Source organism: Hyperoodon ampullatus (genome assembly GCF_949752795.1).
Source record: "Hyperoodon ampullatus genome assembly, chromosome: 18".
NCBI classification, from domain to species: Eukaryota; Metazoa; Chordata; class Mammalia; order Artiodactyla; family Ziphiidae; genus Hyperoodon; species Hyperoodon ampullatus.
In genome coordinates, this window is record NC_136931.1 from 5,191,035 (window position 1) to 5,215,980 (window position 24,946).

Here is a 24,946-nt window from a genome sequence, read left to right on the forward strand (position 1 = left end):
ACAGGATAGAAAGCCCAGAGATAAACCCACTCACCTATGGTCACCTAATCTATGACAAAGGAGGCAAAAATGTACAATGGAGAAAAGAGTCTCTTCAATAAGTGCTGCTGAGAAAACTGGACAGCAGCTTAAAAGAATGATATTAGGACATTCTCTACAACCATACACAAAAATAAACTCAAAATGGATTAAAGACCTAAATGTAAGGCCAGACACTATAAAACTCTTAGAGGAAAACATAGGAAGAACACTCTTTGACATAAATCACAGCAAGATCTTTTTTGATCCACCTCCTAGAGTAATGAAAATAAAACCAAAAATAAACAAATGGGACCTAATTAAACTTAAAAGCTTTTGCACAGCACAGGAAACCATAAACAAAACAAAAAACCCACAGAATGGGAGAAAATATTTGCAAACGAAGAGACCGACAAGGGCTTAATCTCCACAATATACAAATAGCTCATACAGCTCAATATCAAAAGAAACCAAACAACCCAATCAAAAAAGTGGGCAGAGGATCAAAGTAGACATTTCTCCAAAGAAGACATACAGATGGCCAAAAAGCACATGAAAAGATGTTCAACATCGCTAATTATCAGAGAAATGCAAATCAAAGCTACAGTCAGAGGGATTGGTGGCACAGTGGTTAAGAATCCGCCTGCCAATGCAAGGGGCATGGGTTCGACCCCTGGTCTGGGAAGATCCCACATGCCGTGGAGCAACTAAGCCTGTGCGCCACAACTACTGAGCCTGGGCTCTAGAGCCCGTGCTCCACAACAACAGAAGCCTGCACACCGCTACGAAGAGTAGCCCCTGCTTGTTGCAACTAGAGAAAGCCTGCGCACAGCAACAAAGACCCAACACAGCCAAAAAAAACTACAATGAGTTATCACCTCACACGGTCAAAATGGCCATCATCAAAAGGTGTAGACAACAAATGCTGGAGAGGGTGTGGAGAAAAGAGAACCCTCTTGCACTGTTGGTGGGAATGTAAATTGATACAGCCACTATGGAGAACAGTATGGGGGTTCCTTAAAAAACTAAAAATAGAACTACCATATGACCCAGCAATCCCACTACCGGACACATACCCTGAGAAAACCATAATTCAAAAAGAGCCATGTACCACAATGTTCACTGCAGCTCTATTTACAATAGCCAGGACATGGAAGCAACCTAAGTGTCCACTGACAGAAGAATGGATAAAGAAGATGTGGCACATATATACAATGGAATACTACTCAGCCATAAAAAAGAATAAAATAATGTCATTTGTGGCAACATGGATGGACCTAGAGATTATCATACTAAGTGAAGTAAGTCAGAGAGAGAAAAATAAACATCATATGATACCGCTCATATGTGAAATCTAATTTTTTTAAAAATGATACAGATGAACTTATTTACAACACAGACACAGACTCACAGATATCAAAATCAAACTTATGGCTACCAAAGAGGAAACATGGGGGGAAGTGATAAATTAGGAGACTGGGATTAATATATACACACTATTATAAATAAAATGGATAACTAATAAGAACCTACTGCATAGCACAGGGAACACTACTCAATATTCTGTAACAACCTATATGGGAAAATAATCTGAAAGATAATGGATATATACATATAACATTCACTTTGCCGTACACCTGAAACTAACACAACATTGTAAACCAAGTATACTCCGATAGAAAATTTTAAACAACCAAAAACACACAATATTTTGAAGAGATTAAAAAAAGCCAGAAACAGATTTACAGATATTGACAAGAAACTTATGGTTACCAAAGGAGAAACGTGGGGAGGCGGGAGGGATAAATCAGGAGCTTGGGATTAACACACACACACTACTGCATATGAGATAGATAACCAACAAGGACCTACTGTATAGCACAGAGAACTCTACTCAATAATCTGTGATAACCTATATAAGAATCTGAAAAACAATGAATATATGTATAACTGAATCACTTTGCTGTACACCTGAAACTAACACAGCATTGTAAGTCAACTATACTCCAATAAAATTTAAAAAATAAAATAAAATCGTCTCTTGATAGAGAATTGTGTCACATCTCTGAATAGTTATGCCCAAAGACCAAGAAACAAGTACACGTTTTATTAATACGGAAGACAACATTGCTGGGCTGTGGCTCCATTCCCAGATTTGAAAACTGAGGCTCAAGGAGGTGAGTTCAATCGCAAGGAGTCCCATGTGGGCATCCAGTGTGCCTCACTCAGCCGTGAGGAGCGGAGCTGGGGCTGACACACTGCACAAGGGTTCCAGAGCTTGGGGGCTTTCCATGCTGCCTTCTAACCCCCTGCCCATCTTGATACTTTCAGAATATCAAAGTGTCCAAGGATGAACAAGGAAAGGGAACTGGTCTCACACATTAAAATATACTTCAAACACCAACACTCAAAACAGCATGACGCTAGGACACAAATGGAAATGTGGGTTCGTGGAGGTTCAGGATCAGGCCCAGCTGTGTTTGGATATATGGGAAGAAAGGGATTCTCCAACACCTGGTAGAGCAGGAACCAAGTAGCATCTGAACAAAACATACAGAACTGATCTTTCCTATGACTGGGCACACAATAGGGGCCTAATAATACTAATAGTCGCCTTTGCTCTGTGCCAGACCCTGTGCTAAGCAGCTTAGAGACCTCTTACTTTGTTCAGTCCTTGTAAGGACTCTATAAGGTGAATGCTCCCATTCCACAGATGGAGAAACTGAGGTTCAGAAAAAGAAGTGACTGGCTGGGGTCCTTCAACCTGGTCTGGCTGACTTCATCAGCTAAGCTCCCTGGCCTCAACCAGCAGGTGGGGCTGGTCTTTCCTGAGCTCCCACAGCTCAGGTGTGCTGCACGCCCTCGGGCATTACATGTCCATCACAGCGTGGCCCACTCCCTCCTACACGCCTTGGTCAGCTTGGTCCCATGCTGTGCTCCATACCTCCGGCCGGGTCCCTGAGTCAGTTTCCCCTCCCATTTCAGCAGGAAGCTCTGGATGTCTGGCCACGACCCTACAGGGTTCACCTTTCCGAGCCTGTTTCCACAGTTATGAAAGCTATGTTTCCATGGTTATGTCACTTATAGTTATGATTGAGTGTCACTACCCACAGGGTTGCTGGGGGGATTAAGTGAGCGTTTAATCCTGGCTGTCGGAGATCCTCGGGAAATTCACGGTGACTCTTCTCCGTGGATACAGAGAAGGAACACACCCCACTGCTCCCCCCAGAAGCACCAGCCAGAGCCGGTGCAGACTCACAGGTGGGAAACGGAGCTGGGAGGTGGGCTGCTTATGTCCATCTGAGCTACAATGACGCCCAGCCCACAACCTGCCCCATCTCCCTCCTCCTGCCCTCCTCCAGGGCATAAATGCCAACAAGAAGGTGACAGGCCTGCGGGCACAGACTTTGAGGCCACCCCAAGCCCTCTGCCCAGGACACACAAAGAGCCCTGCCCCTGTCTCCCTCCCAACACTCCTAATGGATCCACTGCCCAGCTCACGCCTCCTCGTCTGGACACGGCGTTCTCACCCCAGACACCCTCAGATTCCCGGTCAAGTTCAGATGCTCAAATCCACCCCCATCCCGCCCCATCCGTAACCCTGTAAAGGGCGTAGCATCGTCAGGTCTGACACCTGTCCAAGGACCCTGGAGTCCTCAGTGTGACTGCCGTTTCCTTTCTAGGGCTCCACCCCAGGACCAAGCCCAACTGTGGGAAACGGCCTCACGCTGTGAACCAGACACGGCCAGACAGTGCCGTGCGCCGAGCCACTCCAGGCACTTCACAGTTTCCCTCACTCTCTCTAGAAGCCCCAAGCGAAGCCCACTGCAGAGCCAGATTCGCCCAACACTTGTCATCACACACCCAGGCACCCTTGCGTGAGGATGTTCTGGGGAAATGTAGAACCAAACCAGCACTCAAGCCCTGGACCCCCAAGGGCCACCCACACCTGCTGACCTTCTTGGTGTAGCCCATGGCCTTCAGGACAGAGTGATTCAAGGTCTCCAGGGAGGCCAGGACGTCCTCGTAGTCCCCCATGTGGTCCACAAAGTAATCTGGGGGAAGGGAAGGCAGGGGTCAAAGGTCATAGGAGGATCATGCCCCTCCCCCTGGGTCCTCCCACCAATCCCATCTGTGCCCCTCGTTCATTGCCTCTCCCCAGTCCCCTCCCCTCACAAAAAACACACCCCACCCAAGCCTCGGTCCCTGCACAGCCAGCACCTACCACACAGCTCCTTGGTGTCCACATGGCTGCAGAGACAGAGAATGAGAAGGACTCAGGGACTAGCCTGTCCCGTGCCTCCCGCCCTCCTTCCCTCCCTAGCGAGCACAGCCTGGTGTGGCCGGTAAAACACCTCCCGGGCCTCTTCTCTTTTCACCCTATGTGCTGGCACTGTGACCCCGGCTTTACGGGTGCGGGAACAGCAGGTGAAGGGTGCCGCCCCCTCCAGGGGGTTCCATGTCTGTGCGTCTGTCTGACCCCCTCACCATGCTTCGCCACCCCTTTCCTCTCCCAAAGCCTGCCCACCACATCAGGAGCAGGTGGGGCTAAACCGGGGGCTGGGAAAAGGGAGAGGAATAGCCCATGGCTATTACAGGCTGTCAACAAAACTCTCACACGGCGCACTGCCCCGGGGCATCCCTGCCTGCTGGGTCCTGGGCTCCTGCTGGGGGTGCAGGTTGCCCTCCTTGCTCTCACTCTAGGCCTGGGATCCTCCTGTCCTTCCGCAGAGGAGGCCGAGCACGGGAAGGCCACCCACGCCGGGGAAGGCGCAGGCGGCAGCCTCAGAACGCAGACACAGCGGGGCGGGGTGCTGGCGGCGGACACCAAGGGACCTGGGCTTTGTGCAGGTTCTGGTAACCTTCCCTTTCTGGGCCCCAGTTCCCTCACTGAGAGACGCCGGCCTACAGTGTGCTGGCTTCATCAAGAGGCTTCCGGGAAAAGGCCCTGCAAACTCTGTCTTGGAGGTTCCCCCAACCCGCATCACCTGGTGAAAAATTCTGCCAAGTCCTGCAGAAACGAAGCCTGCTTAATTGTGCTCAAAGCAGCATTTCACTGACCTTTCTGAGCCGTGTGAACGGTTTTGGGCAGAAAGCCTGTTTAGCATCCCAAGGAGGGGGTGTTTACAGCTCACACTCTGGGGAACGGTGGAAAGAAGACACCCAAAGGTCTTTAGAGGTCTGGCCTTTGCTAGTGGGAAGTCCGCCCGCCCGCACTCATATACGCCCACCACTGCCACCTCCCCCCAGACCCAGCTGCCCGAATGAGGATGAATCATCAACAGGCACCTGCCGAAGCCCTTTCCAGCTCCCCTTTCAAGCTCCCCGGGGCGCTGCAGGAACTGCTCAGACCCTCCATCTCGCTCCAGAAACAAAGGCTGCGGCAGAAAGCCGTTTCTTTCAAGGTGCCTTTCCCCCTCCGCCTGCCCCACTTCTGGCCCCAGGCGTCTCCGTGCTGTGTCCCTTGCCAACGGGCCTGGTGGCAGCTCGTCGTCCAGACCATCTTTAGCCTGTCACAGGGGACCCCAGCTTATCCAATCTACTCCAAACAGTCCCGAGGAACTCAGGTGTGGCGTGGAGAAGGGGGCTCGGGCCTCACCTGCCTGGGGATCACTCAGGGCAAGGCTGGAGTTCGGGTTGGGAAGGGTCGGCACGTGTGAGTACAATGCGCACTTTGCACTCGACTTAGGGATTTAGAGTTTGAGGGTTGGGGTCGGAGTTTGGGATTGACTGAGACACAGGTTAGGGTTCCGGCTGGGTTGGAAAAAAGGTAATTAGGTATAGGGTGAGAAAGAGAGTTCAGGTCAGAGTGAGGACCAGTTTGGTTTAAGATGGGATCTGGAGAGGATCACAGAGCTCGTGGTGAGACTGGGGGTAAGCACAGGGCGTTGGGGTCAGAACCAGGTCAAGGTGGCTCATCTCTCCCTTTCGTTAGCCGGTGTATATTCTGCAAATCTACGGCCTCTCCCAGGTTCGCCATGTGTGCTCAGAAAAGACAAACACTTGCCAACGCAGCATCAACCTGTCCACTCCCCAGGTCGCCCGGGCCAGTCGGGGCCAAACAGATGGGACTTCTGGATTCGCTGGTTTGGGGACTTTGAGGTCTCCGTGCCTCCAGGGGGGTGGGCAGTGGAGACTGGCCACTGTGAGAGAAGGGTAAACGCTACCTCCCGGCCCCAGCCCCCAGGACTTAGCTCACTTGGTATTGTCGGAGTCGATGGTGTGGAAGAGACCCTCTAGTTCTTTCTCGTTGAGGACGCCGTCTGCAAAGAAGAGCTGGAATTCCTCCAAGGATAACTTCCCGTCATCTGCGAGGAAGGGGTGGGGGGCAAGCAGCTGGTGTCTAACAGATGGGACATCCCCAGACCCGGACAACGCCCAAATCAACAGAGAAACTCCAGCCAGGTAATCCGCGCCTGCCCTGCTACTTCCCAAACTAGCAGATAAACCCCAGCTCAGATCCCTGCCGCTGCCGCTGCCGCTGATCCAAATTAACCAGCCAACCCCAGTTCACGGAGATCACGGACACATCTAGCTGATTCCCAAACCAACAGACCAACACCATTTACAGATAATTTACAGATAATCCCCAAACCAGCAAATGCTGGGGCTCATTAAGCCCCACAGTCAACAAGTACATAGAGCACACCTGAGCCTGTCAGGCCACCTTCTCTCCCAGTCACCTGACCGCCTGGAGGCAGTCTGATGACCCCTCTCTGTTGGTTCCAAAAGCCCAGAACACCTCCGCACACTTTTTTTTTTTTTTTTTTTTTTTTGCGGTACGCGGGCCTCTCACTGCTGTGGCCTCTCCCGTTGCGGAGCACAGGCTCCGGACACGCAGGCTCAGCGGCCATGGCTCACGGGCCCAGCCGCTCCGCGGCATGTGGGATCTTCCCTGACCGGGGCACGAACCCGCATCCCCGGCATCGGCAGGTGTACTCTCAACCACTGCGCCACCAGGGAAGCCCCAAGAACACCTCCGCACACTTTAATCATCTCCGCCTCAGCACCCAGGTCCGGATTCTGGGAAGGGAATGACCCCTCTCCACTCTGCCTTCACAGGGTCTGACGTGGGCCCTCTGCCAATGGTGGCACTCACCGGGCCACGGATGCAGCCCTGAGGATGCCAACCCCCGGGGGAGGTGATGCCAGGCCTGGGGCTCTGGGATGGAGAGGGGTGGGGCTCTGGACAAGGGGCCCTCACAGCTGACCTATCTGTCCCAACGCCTCCCTCCCCGTCTCACCTTTTCGGGCTCCACTTGCGGTTGCCCTGGGTACCAGCATCTGCTGGGGAAGTTCTCACGGGTTGGGGCAGCCGGGCCCCTGAGAGAGGGGCTCCCAGCAGAACTCCAGCGACTCCCCAGGCTTCCAGCCCCCGCTCCTCCCTCCCGGGCTCTCCTCCGTGCACCCACCTCCCCATCCCGTCCCGGAAGTCAGCCCCTTCCTCACTGATCTTAGACAGCTTCCGGCTCCTCCTTAAAGGGGCCGCATCTATGGGAGACAGCGGAGGTCAGGGAAACGGGTGAGCCCCAGCCCCTCTCTGCAGACCCGCTTCAGTACTTCCGGCAAGTCTGCAATCAAAGCCCTCGAGAGCCCACATGGCACGTTGTGTTGATTAGAAAGAAACGCGCTTCCTGATGGGGGGGTGGGGAGATGCAGTACAGCATCAGAGCGCGTGGAGGGGAGGCCGTGCAGGCTGGATCTGAGGCCCTCAACTCTCTCAAGTAGCTGCCCTTGAGCAGGGCACAACCCACCCAATCAGACACGGCAGACCTACTTGGACCCACGCAGAAGCCACTCGTACATTTTAAAGGCTCTGGAGCTTCTATCTCTGCGGCCAACAGCTCTGCAGGGGCTCAAAGTAGGGCAACTTTGAGTCGGGAGAGGGAGATCCTCACGCCTTGCGCTGGGCTCCGCCCGTGTTGAGAGAGGGGGAATATGCGAGAGTGGGCACGGGCTTGCACGTGGGGGGCTGGGGCAATGTCCAGCGTGCCTCCAACTTCCTGTCTCAGGTGCTCAGGTTTGTTTTCTTTCGTTTTTTCGGCCTTGCCCGCACAGCATGCGGGATCTTAGCTCTCCGACCAGGGATCAGACCTGTGCTCCCTGCAGTGGAAGCTCGGAGTCCTAACCACTGAACCACCAGGGAATTCTCCCGGCTCGTGTGTTAATGTCACAGACGGGAGAATGAATTTCTAACGTTCAAAACCCAGAGTCCCCCCAAAACAAAACAATCCCCCCCATTCACACATAAAGACCCAGAAACCAACCATAAACAATGCACGATACCAGCCGTGACGTACATAAATGCTAAGTTCTGGCTGCTCGTCTTCTGTGAAAGAGGACACTTTCCAGGTTTCCTTTAACAAGACTGAGGACGACCCAGGAGCCAGGGACCAGAGCCAGGGCAGACACACAGGCTCTGTGTGTTCAGGCATCTGGTCCTCACAACACCCCACGGCACAGGGACACCATCGCCTCCACGTTACAGAGCAGAGAGGCACAGAGCAGTTATGGGACTTGCCCAGGTCCCTCGGCGGGAGGTCGAACCCAGGCCACCTAGCTCCTGAGTCCATGCTCCCAACCCAACCTGGGGCAGGGTCTTGTGTCGAGACCCCCAGCCACAGGGCTAGATGGAAAAGCCGAAGCCAAGTCTGGACTCAGTGGAAGCGTGCTGGGATTGATTAGTCACGTCTGCCACGGGCACGGCACCATCCCTGCCACCATCTCCTTCTGCGCATCCAGGCCCCTCCAACCAGTCCGCACTCCGGAGAATAGGCAGAGAGAGGCCCGCCAGGCCTCCTGAGCACAAAGCCTTCTCGGTGACCTTTAGCTTGAAAGTCCCACCACAGCCCTACTGAACCCAGATCAGCTAATGAGGGAAGCAACATCTGCCAGGGCCTCTGTCCAATTAGAGGAGCGAGAGGGCCTAGCACCTCCAGGACCCCCCCCACCAGCGGGCCGTTTGCAGGTGTCCTCACTAATTAGCATGAGCTCAGCCTCTGTTGCAGTGACCTTTCAAATGCCAGGAGTCTGCTGCCAGCGTCCCTGTTCCCTGGAGGAAACGCAGTCTGGCACCCACCCCTCCACCGGCCGCCACACCACCCTTCCAGGTCCTACACCCCAGGCTGCCCGGCAGGCACCCCACTCTCTGCCTCCCCGCGGGGGCCACACCCAGTCTCCAGCTCTACCTCCACGAAGATGCCTCTGTCCTGGGAGCCGCCAGGCCAAGTCAGGCCGGGCCAGCCCGAGCCGAAGCCCGTGTTCCTGTGATCCCAAAGGCCGATTCCACTCCAACCCGCGGCTGGGGGCCACGGGCAGGCATCTTGCTTCCGTGGACAACTGGGGCCGAGCCAGCATCCATTCCCTGCCCACACGGTGTTGGCAAACTGGGCTGGGCTCAACCAGCACCACCCGCTCTGCACCCCAACTGAGACTCTGCGGTCTTTGACTTATCCTCTCCGAGCCTTGATTTTTGACACCTGTAGAAAAGGGGCGTGACGCTTCTTCTCCCACTAGGAGCCAGGGAACGTCGAATGAGGTCTATTAATGTCTTGGTGCCTAGTAGATGCTCCACAGCTGCGGGCAGTCTCCACCAGATGGTGAACGCCCCGTGAAGCACGGGGTGAGAATCAAACACTTGTTGACAAACCAAGGCCCGTTTTCCAAGGCGCTCAACGCTCATCAGCTGGCGTGAGGGCTCGCTGGCCCCTTACAGCATGCCAAGACCCGAGCTTCACTCCACCCCCCATGACAGCCCCTCGAAGCGGGCACTAGTATGATTAGCCCCACTTACAGATGGGGACACTGAGACCCTGAGAGTTTGGTGATTGGCCTGAGGTCACAGAGCTGGTAGGCGGCTGAGCCCTGGCAGCCCCTGCAGCGAAGTGGGGGCCCTACCTCCTTCTCACAGGCCCGGGAAGCTTCCTGGGAACCAGAATCACACCCCCCATTAACCCTGGTGACAACCCCCCACAGCCACTGGTGCTGGCCGGGAAGCCTAAGGCCCCAGGGGCAGGAGTGGGCTTGGGCTCAGCCTCTGTGGGGACCGCAGGAGCGAAGTCGAGGGTCCCCGCAGCTGTGCTCAGGGGGCGGAAACACGGCCTCTGATGGGCCGGGGTGCAGGGGGCGGGGCATGAGCAACGAGGATGAGACCCCACCTGCGCCTGAAGGGAGCCCAGGGCGCCGCCTGCCCACCCACACAGACACACACACACTGCAAAGGTTCCCGCAGAGCTCACCACCAGGAAGACACACACACACACACAGCTCCACACACACACCCTCGGTATGTACAGCAAGGAGACGGCCATTCAACCCTCACGTGCACACACACTCTCAAAAGCATGAATGGTGACGCACAGCCAGACACACGCGGCTGCATCCCAGGGACACACACACCGCACTCCCAGTGGTGAGTGAGTCGTCACCTGTAAGCCAGCAGCCGTTTACTGAGGACCTACTGGGTGCCGGGCCCACGACAGGGACAAGCCCAAATCCCTCCCTGGAAAAACCTTGTCCTCTGCTGCGGGGTGTGGCCAACACACGGTGATGACCCCAGGCCGTCTGCACAAGAAAAGGTAGAGAGGCCCCCCAAACCCCCTTCTCTAGTCTCTGACGCTGTTCAGGCCACGATGCCACGACGATTTCTCGAGTGCCACTCAAGTCCCCCCACCGCGTCCCTCTCCTTCCTCCTTGCTCCATAGGGAATTGCTCCATCTGACGGTCCTGTATCCCAAGAGGCCTGGGAGGGGCCACCGTCACACCCAGGGATGGTGGGTGAGAGAGGGAGGCCCCTGGGTACTAGCTCCCAGCCCAGGGCTGTTCCCCAAGGTCTCATGCTCTAACCCACAACACAGTGCGGACAGCTCAACGGTAACTCCCAGGGTCAGGAGGGAGGGGTGCTGGGGCCCAGGGCAGTGCTGCCATCTTGACCTCCAGCCCACGCACGAGAGGGCCTGGGACCTGAAGGCCCTGGCGGGGTGGCCAAGCGATGGGCCATCTGTTCCCCACTCCTTCCCCAGCACAGGCCTTGATACTTAATTAGTATTTTCTCAATGGATGAATAAATCAACACTGAGCACTGCCTGCTTCTCTTTTAAAAGTTCACCACCCATCTCCTCCCTGCATTTCCCCAACAGCCCAGGGAAGCAGACAGGTTACGTGTTATCACCCCACTTTACAGATGGCAAAACCGAGGCCTGGAGAGGGGCTGTACCTTGGTTAAAGTCCATAGAGAGTTGCTTCCGGCCCAAGAATAATGACTATGGTATTTATACAAACGCTCTCTGTGGCCACTGTGAGGCTCAGGTGGGCCTTGGTAAACCTTGTTATCTTCTCGCCCCTGCCTTCCAGAAAAGTCCAGGGTGGAACATCTCCAGCAAGTCAGGAGAAGTGGAGTGTCCTGAATTCACTGGCCATGACAATGTGCTCACTTTGTTTGGGAAGCCGTGTGAAGTGGGGAAATCTGCTGGGGTCCGCAGCAGAGCTTCGACTGTCTTCATGCAGCTGGGTGACCCCGGGCAAGTCACAGAACCTCTCTGGGCCACTACAGAGTTGACACAATGGGGGCAACAGCACCGACTGTGTCAGGTGGCTTTGAGGAGGAGGTGTGCCAGGGCCTGGGAAGGGCCTGCAGTGAGGCTGGGGGCCTCCTGGGCCCCCGCCTGGGTTGCGCTGGTCCAGCCCAGCTGCATGAGATTAAAGTACATCAAGCATTTACCACGGGCAAGGCATCACAGCATCACCAGCACCTGCTCTCTGAATCCGCACGGCTCCCCTACTAAGTAGGAACTGCTGGGAGTGCCGCTGTAAGATGGGGAAACTGAGGAACAGAGAAGAGCCAGGATTCAGAGTCCTGCACTCCCAACCAGAAAGTCAGGTCCTCACTCAGGGGACAGTCCGCGAGGGAAACTCACCATTTTTGTCCGCACGGCGGAAAATCTGCAGAGAAGAGAGGTCGAATCAGCGCTGGCCCGGAAGGGGCAGGCTTCTGACCACCGCCCCCATCCCCAGGTGGTCCTGGGGAAGCTGGGCCCCCTTCTCCCTCCCCGGGGAGGACACCCTGGCTGGGATCCAGGGGCGGGAGGGTGTTTCAGGCTAGAGGTCCTCCCGCCGCCTGCGTGAAAGCAGCTGCCCACTCTCCCTTCTGTGCCGGCAGCCTGCCCACGGCCACGCTGACACACGCACACATGCGCGTGGACACACGCTCACACCCATCAAGTGCTTGCGTGTGTGCTGCCAGAGCTGTGGGTCTATGGCCTGCACGCCCTGTCGGACGCTCAAGTCACACACTCAGAATTCCTGTCCCATGGATGCAGCCACTCGCCTTATACCTCCCCCCTCCAGGACCCCTTGGGAGCCTGGTTTCCTCCAGGGAGGTTGGGTTAGGTCTGAACAGAGGTGTCTGCTAAGGGAACCTCGAGGCCTGATGACTGAATCAGCCAGGGCAGAACTGGATTATTTGGGGGGTGGGGGAGTGGGTAGGAGCAGGTTGCCGGGAGCTCAGAGATCTAGTGCAGATGCAAGGTTCCGGCTGCCGGGGGAAGGGGGGGAGGGGGAGGGGGAGGGAGGGGGGAGGGGAGGGGAGGGGGAGGGAGGGGGGAGGGAGGGGAGGGAGGGGGGAGGGGGAGGGGAGCCCCACCCCCTCCAGCCTCAGCTGAAACCAGATGACTCCTCCTCCTGGTGTTTTTGGGACCTAGTAAGCCTTGCTGATGGAAGGAGGAGAGGCAGGGCCCCCGGGGGTGACCATCACACCTTCAAGGACAGAGCCCCCTAGCCCCCTCTCTCCAAGCAACGGGGCAGGCATCCATCAGCAAGCACCTGGGGCTGTGACAAACCAAAGCAGCAGCTCAGAAAGGCTTCTCAAACATCTCCCCTTCCTTTAGCTGAACCCTGAGTCCTCGGCACGAGGCAGTAGCCACTGTGACTGAGGCAGAGAAGGGAGCAGTTATCAGAACCCCAGGCTGAGCACCCCACACACCTGCTCCTCAAGGTTCCCGGAGGCGGGGGTCCCACCTTCAGGTGCCTGTGCCGGCCTGAGCGTTAAACAAGTGGCTGACACGAGCACGTGATGTGGCCCCCATGCCTGCTCATCACCCCATTTCACAGATGAGGAAATGGAGGCTCAGAGCCAGCTCATGGCCAGCATGCGAGGACTCCAGAGCCCACCTCCAGTCCTGTGAGAACCAGGAGAGGTCTGGACAGGTCTTCCCTGCAAGAGCAGCCCAGGGCTTTCAGCTGTGAACGCTGCTGGGGCTTTGAGAGGGTTCAGCTGTGCAAGTGGGGGTCGGGCTGTGTGTGAGCCTGTTTCGGGGGGCACTGAGCCACAGGCACTCACAGCACAGATCCCCGTTCCCTGCCCAGCCCTTTCCGCCCAGAGCCAGCTATGGGCTCCAGGAGGAAGGGGAGAGCGGAAATCCACGCTCCCCCCACTCACGATGTGTGATACACACACACACACACACACACACACACACACACACACACACACACACACACACACACACACACACACACACACACACACACACACACACACACACACACACACACACACACACACACACACACACACACACACACACACCCTCCCAGAAACCCACGATGCACAAGTGAGGCACCCCAGCCCGCGGTCACCCACCACACAGGACACCCTCACCGGGACATGCACACCCCACTGCCATGCTGCCCCTTGGGGGGCAAAGCTCCCTCCACCTCCCCCTAGCACTCTACAGGGGACGTCCATCCTGTAGAATCTCCCTCTTACGGTGGGGAGTGGGTGGGAGGGGTGGGGAATGGGTGGGAGGGCGAGGTGGGGCAGTTTGGGCCCCGGAGGGGATGGATGGGGGTGAGGAGAGGGAGAGAGGGTGGGGAAGGGAATGACGGGGCTCAGAGTGGATAGGGGTCCCCAGAGGGGTCCAGGCTCAGGGAGGAGTGGGGATGGCTCCGCCTCTGCTGACAGGAGAGGGGAAGACAGAGGTGCGGAGGGGGCCTCACTTTTAAAGAGGTGGTGCCTGAGGGAAGGGTATTTAGGGTAGAGAATACAAGGGCTTAGGGTCTACAGCCAGGACAAGAAAGGTGGCTCGGGACCTAGGGGTTGTGCGTGTGTGCCTGCGGGTGCGTGCGTCTGTGAGTGTGTGTGTGTCTGTGTGTGTGTTTTGGGGGAAGGTGGTCTTAGAAAAGTAACGACTGGGGCAGGAATCGGGATGGAGAGGAGGAGGGGGCCGGAAGCGGTCAGAGGCTCCCGTCCCGGGAAGGGATGGGGGAAAGGATGAAGTGCCGGGCTGGGAAAAAGATGAGGGTTTGGCCAGAACAAAAGTAGGGGGGCCGTGGCCGGGTCGAGGGGCTCCAGGCTCCCGGCTCTGAGAACGTGTAGATCCCCAGAAGCGGAGGGAGGGGACGGGAGGAAGGGGTCGTCCCGGTCCAGGGACGAGACAGGATTCGCATGGAGACCCGCCGGGAGGTAGAGGGGCAGGGGGCTGCGCTCTGGGACGCGGAGGGGCCGGTGTGGGTCCTGCTCCGGGCCGCCGAGGGGGAGGGGCCGGGGGGGTCCCTACCCAGGGAGAAGGGGTCCTCGCGGGTCTCGGCGGGGACGGAGGAGGGAGGCCTCGGGGTCGCCCCCGTGGGAGGAGGGGCTCGGGGTCCCGGCCGGCGCGTACTCACGTCCAGGATGACCGCGGTGCCCCCGCGCGGCGAGGCGGGGCCCGGGCTGGGGCTGGGGTCTGCGGCGGGGACGGCGGGGGCCAGCGGCGCCCGGGGCTCGCCCATCCTGGCGCCCACCCAGCGCAGCAGCCCGCCCAGCGCCCGGCCCTGCGGCGGCGGCTCCCGGAGCAGCCTGTGCGCGCCGGCCCTGCACAGGCGCGCCGCCCGCTCGCACATCGCGCCGCGCCCGCCGCCGCCACCGCCCGGAAGCCCGCCGACCCCCGCCCGGCCCGCGGACCGCCCCCGCGCGACCCCCTCCCCGGCGCCGCCCGCGCGCCCCGCCCTCCCTCCCTCCCTCTGCCCCCGCGGCCGCGGCCGCGCGGGGACGGGCCGGCGCCGGGGGACGGGCGTGGGGGAGGAGGCCGCTCCGCCCGGACCCCGAGCCACGTGCCCCGTGGCCACAGCCCCCACCCCCCGCGGCCGGGCGCGGCGGCAGGGCGCTACCCAACAGGCGCGGGGTCCTGGGGGGTCTGGCTGCGGGGGTGTGTCCCTGGGGGCTGCCCCCCCTCCGGAAGGTGCCCCCCCCCGCCCCGCCTTGGCACCGCCGCAGGGGCCGGAGCGCGGTGTCCGGCGAGCCCGTAGCGCCCTCTGCCGGCTCCGGCTCCGGGTATCAGCGCCCACGCACCGGGGGTCTCCCCCACCACTCCGCTGGTACCCACTCTTCCCTTCCTCCCGGTGCACGCCCGGTGAGCCCTCACCCGCCCGTTAAACAACGCCCAGAACCAGTCTTCACTCCGGAACACCCTCTTCCCCTCACTCCCCCCATCCATCCACCCACCGACCCAAAGAATTAAACGAGCACCTGCTAGGAGCTAGGCCTGTTGCTGGCACTGGGTTCCAAGGACAGGGAAAACAGACCAGTTCCTTGGCCTCCTTGAGCTTACATCCAAGTGGGCGGAGCCAGATACTGGAATGATTCCACGGATAAATGAACAATTAAAACTGAACTGTTATGAAGAGGTGGCACCTTGGGCCATGACAGGGGAATTTGCCTTAAGGCCACGGACGGGTATTTGTCAGAAGAGGCTTCCTACAGGGAATGACCCGTATGCTCTGAGAGTGGAAGGGAAAGTGCCCTCTGCTAGAGACTATCCTGTGCAAAGGCCCTGTGGCAGGTGCAAGTGTGGGGAACGTGAAGGACCGACTGAAAGGAGACAGTGTGGCTGGAGGGAGAGTGGGAGAGGGCGGGACTAGACTGGAGGGGTGGGCAGAGCAGGAACGCCCCCCCAGCACCCGGTCCTCGAACACAGCTGTTGTTTCCTCTGCTCCCACGCAGCGGCCCTTCCTCTTGGGGCACCACCCATTGACTCCCAACCCCGCAGCCCAAGGACCTTCTCCCACCAGGCCCTGTGCTTCTCCCCCCGCCCCCACTCCCCAGCTCCCAGAGCAGAGCCTGGGCACCTGGCCCCCTTCCCAAGCACAGAGTCCTCAGACACAGGAGTGCAGGCAGGCACTGGTTTTATTTGGGACCCGATTCTGGAAAGGGCAGGGCCTGGGGTCCTCCTGGCTCGGCGCTCAGCTGGCCCCGCTGATCCCAGCTCACAGCGGCAGCTTTCACCCCCAAATACAGGTCTGGGCCTACCCTGTCCTGTGGTCACTGTTTCCACCCTGGTCTGAGTCCTGGCAGCCTGGGTTTCTCACTCTTCATCTGAGAGGGCTGTTGCATGGGCTCGTGGCCACTCCTGTCTCCTGCCAGGAGAGGCCCCCTTCCATCACTGGGGCATCTTGGGATGGGCTCTGCGTCCAGCAGGGCCGTGGTGCTCTCCCCTCCTCTTTAGGGCCTGGGTGCAAGGATGCCAGGCCAGGTGCTAGGGCGGCTTCCTGGCCTCCTTCCTCAGCAGGGAGCTGGCCACAGCCAGGGCCCCGCCCTGCACAAACCTCACAAAGTTGTCCCCGGCCAGTGGCCCCACGGCGTATAGGCCCTCCTGATGGATGCTCTGGTAAGTGAAGGGGTCCACGTCAATGGGGTTCCTCTTGGCGCTCAGTGGCTGGTTGGGGTCCATGGCGAGGTCAGCGCCTGCCCCCGGGAGGAAGGACAGATCAGGGTGGGAGCCGATGAGGACCAGCACCAGGGCGATGCCAAAGACCTTCTGGAGGCCCTGGGGGTCCCGGAACACAGCCTGGCGGTCCTCCTTGAGGAGCAGCAGCTGGTGCTCAGGGAGGCTCCGGTAGCCCTTGTAGGGGCCGGGCGACAGGATGGACTTCTCCCGCATCATCTGGTGCACCTTGTGGTACTCAGGGTACAGCATCTTGGGGAGCTGGTTGAACACCAGGCCGGGGTCATCCACGGACCGGCGGAAGGCGTGGATCACAGGGACGTTGTAGTGGCGGGCGTAGAGGACCGCGTCGGCAGCCGACAGTCCCGCCCCGATGATGAGCACGGGGTCCGAGGACGGGGACGTGGTGCCTGCCCGCGTGGCTGCCTCCAGGGCCGACAGATCATGATGGACGAAGGGCAGGGCCTCCCCGGGGATGCCCAGCCGGGCTGGGCTGTCAGACGTGCCAGTGGCCAAGACCACGTTGCGGGCGCATAGGGAGAAGGGCTGCTGGCTCTGGTCCTCGGCGGTCACGAAGCCGTTCACCTGGAAGAGGGGGCTGGGGTCCCGGGCCCCGGGGCCGCTGGGCTCGGGCGTCCCCCACTCCACGGCCGTGACCACGGCACCAGACACGAAATTGTGGCTCAGGCCCTTCTTGATCACATAGTCCCTGTAGTAGTGGGCGATGTCCCCGGCCGTGGCCCGGCTGTTACGAAGACCTCTGTGGGGAAGGATGAGGGAGGGTGAGTGTCACAGAGCGGACTGCGGGGGAGGTGGACAGGCTGGAGTCAGGCCCTGGAGCTGGACGGTGGCTGCACCGCCCAGACGTGTAGGACTTGGTTAAGTGGTTTAACCTCTCGGAGCCTCAGTCTCCTCTTCTGTAAAATGGAGCTGATAAGGGTGCCTCATTAGGGTGGGGTTCAGAGTGTGGCCTCCGGTGCCTGATGGCCTGGGTTCAAATCCTGGCTCTGCCACCAGTGAGCTCTGGGCCTGGAACCCTCTGCCTGGGCTCCTCCTTTGCAAAGTGAGGATGACCGTGGTGACAGCACCCGTTCCCTGCCATTGTTGAGAGGGTTAGATAATACGAATGAAGAATTTAGAATAGAACATGACAGGTAGTAAGTGACGTGTGGTCGGCCACTACCATTTCCTCAAATGACTAAATAATATTTTACATAAGTGTGGTAGGATTCCGTTTTTTTTTTTTTTTTTTTTTGTACGTGGGCCTCTTACTGTTGTGGCCTCTCCCGTTGTGGAGCACAGGCTCCAGACGCGCAGGCTCAGCAGCCATGGCTCACGGGCCCAGCCGCTCCGTGGCATGTGGGATCCTCCCAGACCGGGGCACGAACCCGCATCCCCTGCATCGGCAGGCGGACTCTCAACCACTGCGCCACCAGGGAAGCCCAGGATTCCGTTTTTATAAAGTTCAGAAACAGACAAAACTAATCTACAGAGTTAGAGGTCAAGCTAGTGGCTACCTCTTAGGAAGTGGGTGGTGACTGGGAGGGGTCTGAGGGGGCTTCTGGGGATAGGGGATCTGTTTTTTGAGTCTGAGTGGCTGAAGCGCAGGTGTATCCACTTTGAGAAATTTCACCCACCTGTAGGCATTTGAACTATGTGGTTCTCTGTATGTCCCTGTATTTCAGTAAATAAGTTGGTTAAAGCATAACCCATGTAAAGCACTTAGCATAGTCCTTAGTCCACACAGTAGCAGCAGAGACTATTATTATTATTATATTACTATTATTGTTGTTGTTGTGATTTCCATTGCTATTATTGCAACCCTTTCCAGGGCCATGACTAGGGCCAGCGTTGCCAGCGGGTGACGCACAGACTTTTTTTTTTTTTTTGCGGTACATGGGCCTCTCACTGTTGTGGCCTCTCCCGTTATGGAGCACAGGCTCCAGACGCGCAGGCTCAGCAGCCATGGCTCACGGGCCCAGCCGCTCCGCGGCATGTGGGATCTTCCTGGACCGGGGCACGAACCCGCGTCCCCCGCATCGGCAGGCGGACTCTCAACCACTGCGCCACCAGGGGAGCCCGACGCACAGACTTTGACATCATCTCAGTTCCTCCCTGTAGCTACCTGGGCGACCTTAGGTGAGTTACTTTCCCTGACTTGTGGACACTTTGTTACGGATTAACTCACTTGAAGGGAATCCTCTGTGACACGCCTTCAATACAACCCCTGATTGCAGTGTGAGCTCAGAGCACATCCCCTAAGGCCGCTCCAGCCAACCCAACTCATTAGTCTGCTCCTGAAACTGGAAGTCTGGAATCCATGCCTGTGGGTTGGTCATTTCCCCTCCTCTGTTTTAGTAAAACTTGTTTTAAAGGACTGTCTTAAGAAGACGTTGCATCTGGGGTTCTTTATAATAATGGCACATTGGAAAGAATGAAAGGTCCATGACTGGGAAGTGGTTTAGGAACCGTGGCAGCGCCATGAGGACGGGAGGGCATCTGTCGTGGCTTTTGGCTCCAACATCTAAGCACAAGGCTGGGTATGGAGGAATTACTCAGTGAAGATGCTCACCGTCTCTTGGGAGTATAAGTGGCCATGTGAAAGGATGGTTGCAAACACTGTGTAATGGCCATGTGAAATCCTCGTGACATAATGTTACATTTTAAGAGTCCGATAGAAAAGGGCATGTCCACAGTTAAATTTACGTTCCCATCTGTCTGTTAACACATCACTACACCAGCCTGGATGTCTTCCTATCAAATTTTCAGGGACAAAAAGTCTTTGTGTCCAAGGGACAGACAGTGAGCCCCGGAGGGGTGGAAACGGAGCTGCCAGGGAGGCCGACTGCCTCCTCGGTGGGGACAACAGGCCCCCTGTCACAGCCCCCAGGGCGGAGGAAACGTACGAGGGCGAGCAGGGGGCTAGAATTTATCTGTTCAGCGATTCTGCTGTCTCTCTGGGGTGGAGAGAAGTGTGCAGTGTGGTCTTTATGGAACAGCAAACCGGATGGGAAGAGAACCCCCCGAGATGCGGCAGGGCTAGGGAGGTGTCGGTTGTTTTCCTTTCCTCAGTTCTCAGTTTTCTATAGTATGGTTATGTTTCTAATGCAGAAACATTTTTTTTAAAAGTGCATCCTATTAGCTGACCTAGACAAAAAGAGACTGTTCCCGGCCAGGCTCAGAATCGTGGGAGGCCAGAGGACTGGGAGCCTGGACCGGAGGCTCCGGGGCAGGGTGTGGGGGGCAGGTGCCAGCTGTCACCCTCTCCTTAGAGCCTGTGATGCTACAAGGAGGCCAGGTCGAGGCCGTGCGGCAGGCGCACTGGACAGGGAGTCCTAGGTGACCCCAGCTCTGCCGCTCACTCCCCGTGTGGTCCTGGGCAAGTCCTTTCCCCAGCCGAGCCTCAGCGTCCCCCCCTGGAGTAAGAGGAAGGGTGGGCGAGATGAGCCCTGAAGCCCTTTGGCTCCCGGTTCAATGTCGGGTCAGGCCCAGGTCTTCCCTGCCCATCTTGGGCTTTCCAGGGCAGCCTCACCTTCGCTTCCTGCACATCCAGTCCTTGACCTGCAGGTCAGGGAGCCCCATCCAATCGCCTTGGCTCAGGGTCACCATGGAGCCTTCAATGGACTGGGAGGAAAGGAGACCAAAGTCCAGGCTTCTGCTGGCCCCCAATCCACTGAGGGCTGGAGGGCAGGCGAGGGGTGGGGGGAGGGGGAGGGGGAGGTGAATAGGGAAAGGTGGGAAATGGAAGCGTCCTAACCCGAGTTAGGGAGGAGGAGGAACCCTCCCCCTCCCCTCCCCCCCTCTCCCCTCCCCCTCCCCTCCCCCTCTCCCCTCCCCTCCCCCTCCCCTCCCCCCCTCCCCCCTCCCCTCCTCTCCCCTCCCCTCCCCCTCCCCTCCCCCTCTCCTCCCCTCCCCTCCCCTACCTCCCCCTCCCCTCCCCTCCCCCTCCCCTCCCCTCCCCCTCCCCTCCCCTCCCCCTCCCCTCCCCCAGACTTCATGTAGATTTGGCTCAAGTCCCCTCACCCCTTCTGGGCCCCACTCACATGCCAGGCCCCCCCTGGCAGGTTCCGGCCTAGGACCAGGTGGGGGATGGCTCGCTCCTTCTGGTGCTTCCAGGTGAGGACAGACTCCACATTGCCCCCAAAGTCTGTGTCTGGGCGCAGGAGGGCATCAAACAGCAGGGCCACAGGGCTTTGGCACCTGCCTTCAAGGCCTTCGGACAGGTAATCCAGGTCCTGGGCGGGGGGACACAAGTCAGAGGGCCCGCTGGAGGAAGGCCACCTGGTCCTGCCTTTCCACCCTAGTATCAGGGTGTCAGATAAGCTTGGGAAATGCTGCCTCTCAAAAGGAGACGGTGCACATCAGCAAATTAAAGGCTCTGACAAGTCCTGCAGCTGTCATTTACCCGTTTAATTTTGCCAAACCCAGTGTCTCTCAGATTTACTGGAGCAGGGACATTCTTCTCTGCATATTATACTGAGGGACGGCTCTCCTGTACAACAGCGGTCCCCAATATTTTTGGCACCAGGGACTGGTTTCGTGGAAGACACTTTTTCCACAGACGAGGGTGGGGTGGAGGGGGATGGTTTAGGCGGTAATGTGAGCGATGGGGAGAGGCAGATGAAGCTTCTCTTCCCTTGCCTGTCGCTCACCTCCTGCTGTGTGGCCCAGGTTGGGCGGGGTCCCCCGCCGGGGGGAACCCCTGCTGTAGAAGGCATTCTGGAAAATGCCTACCTAGACCCAATGCCAACTTACTTCCTCACCCACCAGCTTGACGCTGGGAGGGGCCCAGGAGGATGGATGCTGCCTGAAGTGGGGGGCGGACACTGAGTGGCCTCCTGGAAGGCGAGGGGCATGGAGGGGAGATTGGTGACCCCTCCTGAGCAGGGGCTGGTGGACCTGCAATATCTAGGGCAGGGGTTCTCAGCTGTGGCACAACTGGCCTTTGGGCTGGATAATTCGTTGTGGTGGGGCCTGTCCTGTGCATCGTAGGATGTTTAACAGCATCCCTGGCCTCGACCCTCTATGCCTGTGGTGTCACCACTCTGGTCGTGATAAATGAAACTGTCTCCAGGTGGCCAAGTGTCCCCAGGGGGAACAAAATCATCCCTGGGTTTAGAAGCATTGGTCTAGGGGAGGTGAGACAAGCTGATGTGGTATTTGTAAGTCTTCAAAGACAGCTGTGATTCCTCTTCCCCAGTTTCTGTGGCTGATTTTGTGGGCTCTCACACGTTTGGTCTTATGTCTCATAAATGCATCCTTATGATTTTTGCCTGGGAGAGTTTCCCCGCAATGGGGGTGTCCCTCCCACCTGGAGCTCAAGCCCACCTGGTCCACGATGGAGACCCCCGGCGCCTCGGTGAGCTTCCTCTGCAGCACAGGGTGTGGGTGGATGGCATCCGGCTTCACGTAGGGGTTGTAGCCCGAGAGCAGGTAGGACAGGCAGATGCCCGAGGGACCATTGCCTGGGGAGAGAGGGCGGGGTCAGAGGGCAGCGCTTTTGAGCACAAGAGACCACCACCACCGAGGGCTTTAGGTCTCCATCTGTCTCGTTCATTGATTTGCTCTTCATGCATAAAAATAAAAATAGAACATTTATTAGCACTATACCATTTTAACAACAATAAAGTTGCGGAAATAACCGCTGACATTTACTGAGTGCTTAGTATGTGTCAAGCTTTGTGTCAAGTGATTTTAATAACAACAAAATAATAAGAAACTGACAGCCGCTGCTGCTGTACCAGGCCCGTCCACAGCCCCGAGCACACTGAGCCAGCCAGACACATGCTACTTTTCCTCCTTTTCTACTTGAGGAAGCTGGGGCACAGAGAGGTTAACTGACTTGCCTGTGGTCACACAGTGGTATGACTGAGATCCTGAGATTACTGAGAACTGACAGTGGGGTCAGGTTGGTCAGAGGGATGTGTAAAATATTACAGCACAGATGGCTACGTGCTCTGGGGGTGAGCTCGGGGGGCCAAGGGTGCTCAGGGTGGGCGCTAAGCCACCTGTGGGGCCGCCTGCCCCCAGGTCTGGATGAATCACACTGCTTATCAGAGGCACTTCTTGGGCAATTAACCTCGTGACATCACTCCTATTCTTATCTGTCTTTCCCCTGTCTTACGTTGTGCTGTTCTCAGTCTTACTCATACGTAGACAGCTATTCAGACAAACCCTATGAAGTCCCCGATGCTCAACTGTTTTTAACTTACAAAAATGGCCATTTCATGTGGTTCGACCTGATGTTTGCCCGGAGGGAGGGGCCCTCTGTCACCCATTTGTGCAGACCTGACGGCAGGACCACATGCTTCGGCTGTGTCCCCGTCACTCACGCCCCCAGGCACAGGGCAAGCACAGGAGGGGCACAGGCACAGAACCAGCGCCCCCCCGACCCCCTGCCCGGCCCTTACTGCGCAACCTCTGCAGAGCATCCTGCTCTTGCATCCAGGGTTCTTGGAAGGGTTACTCAGATGATGTTTTATAAATTGCTGACCACAGCACTGGGCACAGAGTGACCGCTCCAGGGCCTGCCCGCTGCTGACCTCTAACCCCTGGGGCTCAGTGCAGCCCCTCCCCCACCCTGGGCGGTACTCACCGATGATGACGACCGGGAGGGGCTCTGAACCGCTGGCACCAAGGTGGTCCTTCCACCCGTTGCTCATGGCTGGGGCTCTCGGGGGGGCTCGGGGCTGGCAGCAACCTGGGGGCACAGGGGAGGAGGGGCCCCTCGGTGAGCCGGGGTGTCATGCAGTCACTTCCCAGCTGCAGGGTGACCTCCTGTGGCCCTCAGGATCAAGTCCAAGGTCCTCCCTGCGCCTTATCAGGATGACACTCCCCTCTCATACCTGCTATACTCTAAACAGGTCCAATTATGCAGGGCTCTCTCCCCCAGCCTGGTCACCTCCTCTCTCTGAGCCTCACCCCACACTCCTCATCTCATCAGGGCCAGTAACTGTCCTCGAAGCTTACTCAGCTTCCATGAGGCCCCCTCCGCCCAAGTGGGGGCAAGCCCTGCCCAGCTCTTCTGTGACGGCCACAGCCCTCACCCCACAATCCGGCCCTCGGGTCTTCAGTGGACTTGGCCCTGGAGAGGGACTTCTGAGCTGGCGACCTCTCTGCGTCTCAGTTTCCTCATCTGTAAAATGGGAATAATAATCGTCTCTACCCCATGGGGTTTTTGGGATGGGGGGGCACAGGTACTGTACGTGAAGCACCTGCCTTGAGAAAACGGGCCACTGGGAAGAGACCAGAGCTCACTGTCTCCTCCAGGGGCTGGGCTAGAACAGGTGGACATGCAGAAATCACGGAAGCCCGAGCCCCTTGGTTTGGGGAGAAATGCACGCAAACCTGCTTGTCTCTGGAGCACCAGTGCCCCCTGCTGGCCACAAGCCCAAATCACTCAGAGAGACCCAAACCCTGTTCTTAAGGCTGCAGATGCCGGAGGAGAGTCCAGACCCACCTTCTCCACATCCCCCTAGCCGAGCTAACGGGGGCCCTGGCCTCACCCACTGTCCAGCAGCCCTGCTGTCCTGACCACCACAGGGCAACATGCACACGAGCATGTGAGGAGCAGGCAGGCACTTAGCACTTTCTATGTCCCAGGTATTTGACATGTTTTTTCTCATGTCCTCCTCACACTGACCCTATGCAGAAAGCACTGTCGGTGCTATTATCCCACTTCACAGATGGGTAAACTGGGGCTCGGAGAAGTCGCACAAGTTGCTCAGTATCATGCAGCCGACTTTTAAATCCAGGGCTAATGGTGCCGAGGCTTTGCCTGAATGCACCGTGCACGCTGCTTGGCCTGTCCCCAGGGAGACATGGGGCTGGTAGCAAGTAAAAGGGTGAATGGGGGGCACAGGGCCCAGACCACCCAGAGCAGCCAGGGATGGGGGCCCGGCATCGCTGGCCTTCAGGATTCTTCCAGAAAAGGCTGAAATCTGGATTTTTAATGTGAATTCTCTGATTTGGAAAAGTGGGCAACTAATTCACAATTTTTGAAAATCTTGGAACAGGCTGGTGAAACACAACCAAGGCCAGCGTACGACCTCTGATGTGCGCAGAGTGACAGCGACACCAGCGTCCACCGCTGGGCAGGTCCCAAGCAGAGGGACGAGGGACAGCCGCGGTTCCCTGCAGGGCCCCAGGCTGTCTGCCTGGGAAGAGGATTCTGGGGCGACACCACTGCCACTGCCAACAACGATACAGAATGACCAACATTTCCGTACTTC

The 24,946-nt window shown here is 57.7% G+C and overlaps 2 protein-coding genes across 3 annotated transcripts in view; both read right to left on the reverse strand.

Annotated features, from left to right (window-relative positions):
- The window catches only part of NECAB2 (N-terminal EF-hand calcium binding protein 2), a gene marked incomplete at its 5' end in the record, with an annotated part of 39,471 nt that extends 24,576 nt beyond the window's left edge, over nucleotides 1-14,895 (reverse strand). For both annotated transcript variants that reach the window (XM_079724277.1, XM_079724276.1), the window contains 5 exons: nucleotides 3,976-4,073; nucleotides 4,244-4,269; nucleotides 6,218-6,326; nucleotides 11,934-11,958; nucleotides 14,680-14,895. In XM_079724277.1, the coding sequence (XP_079580403.1) occupies nucleotides 3,976-4,073; nucleotides 4,244-4,269; nucleotides 6,218-6,326; nucleotides 11,934-11,958; nucleotides 14,680-14,895 (474 nt within the window). The remainder of the gene's footprint in view (nucleotides 1-3,975; nucleotides 4,074-4,243; nucleotides 4,270-6,217; nucleotides 6,327-11,933; nucleotides 11,959-14,679) is intronic.
- A 1,264-nt stretch (nucleotides 14,896-16,159) lies between these two features.
- On the reverse strand, nucleotides 16,160-23,392 carry OSGIN1 (oxidative stress induced growth inhibitor 1). Its single transcript, XM_079724387.1, has 5 exons — nucleotides 23,311-23,392; nucleotides 22,044-22,180; nucleotides 20,759-20,950; nucleotides 20,248-20,339; nucleotides 16,160-17,475 (listed from the first exon to the last, which is right to left on the reverse strand). The coding sequence occupies exons 1-5, from the start codon at nucleotides 23,375-23,377 to the stop codon at nucleotides 16,527-16,529; spliced, it is 1,437 nt and encodes a 478-aa protein (XP_079580513.1). The 5' UTR covers nucleotides 23,378-23,392; the 3' UTR covers nucleotides 16,160-16,526.
- Between the last annotated feature and the right edge of the window lie 1,554 nt (nucleotides 23,393-24,946).

Coding starts and splice junctions, on each gene's coding strand:
- OSGIN1 (XM_079724387.1), bottom strand. CDS start 23,377: ATGAGCAACGGGTGGAAGGACCACCTTGGTGCCAGCGGTTCAGAGCCC. Junction 22,181..23,310: donor CCTCCCGGTCGTCATCATCG/GTGAGTACCGCC, acceptor CTCTCTCCCCAG/GCAATGGTCCCTCGGGCATC. Junction 17,476..20,247: donor TGGATGTGCAGGAAGCGAAG/GTGAGGCTGCCC, acceptor CCTTCCCCACAG/AGGTCTTCGTAACAGCCGGG.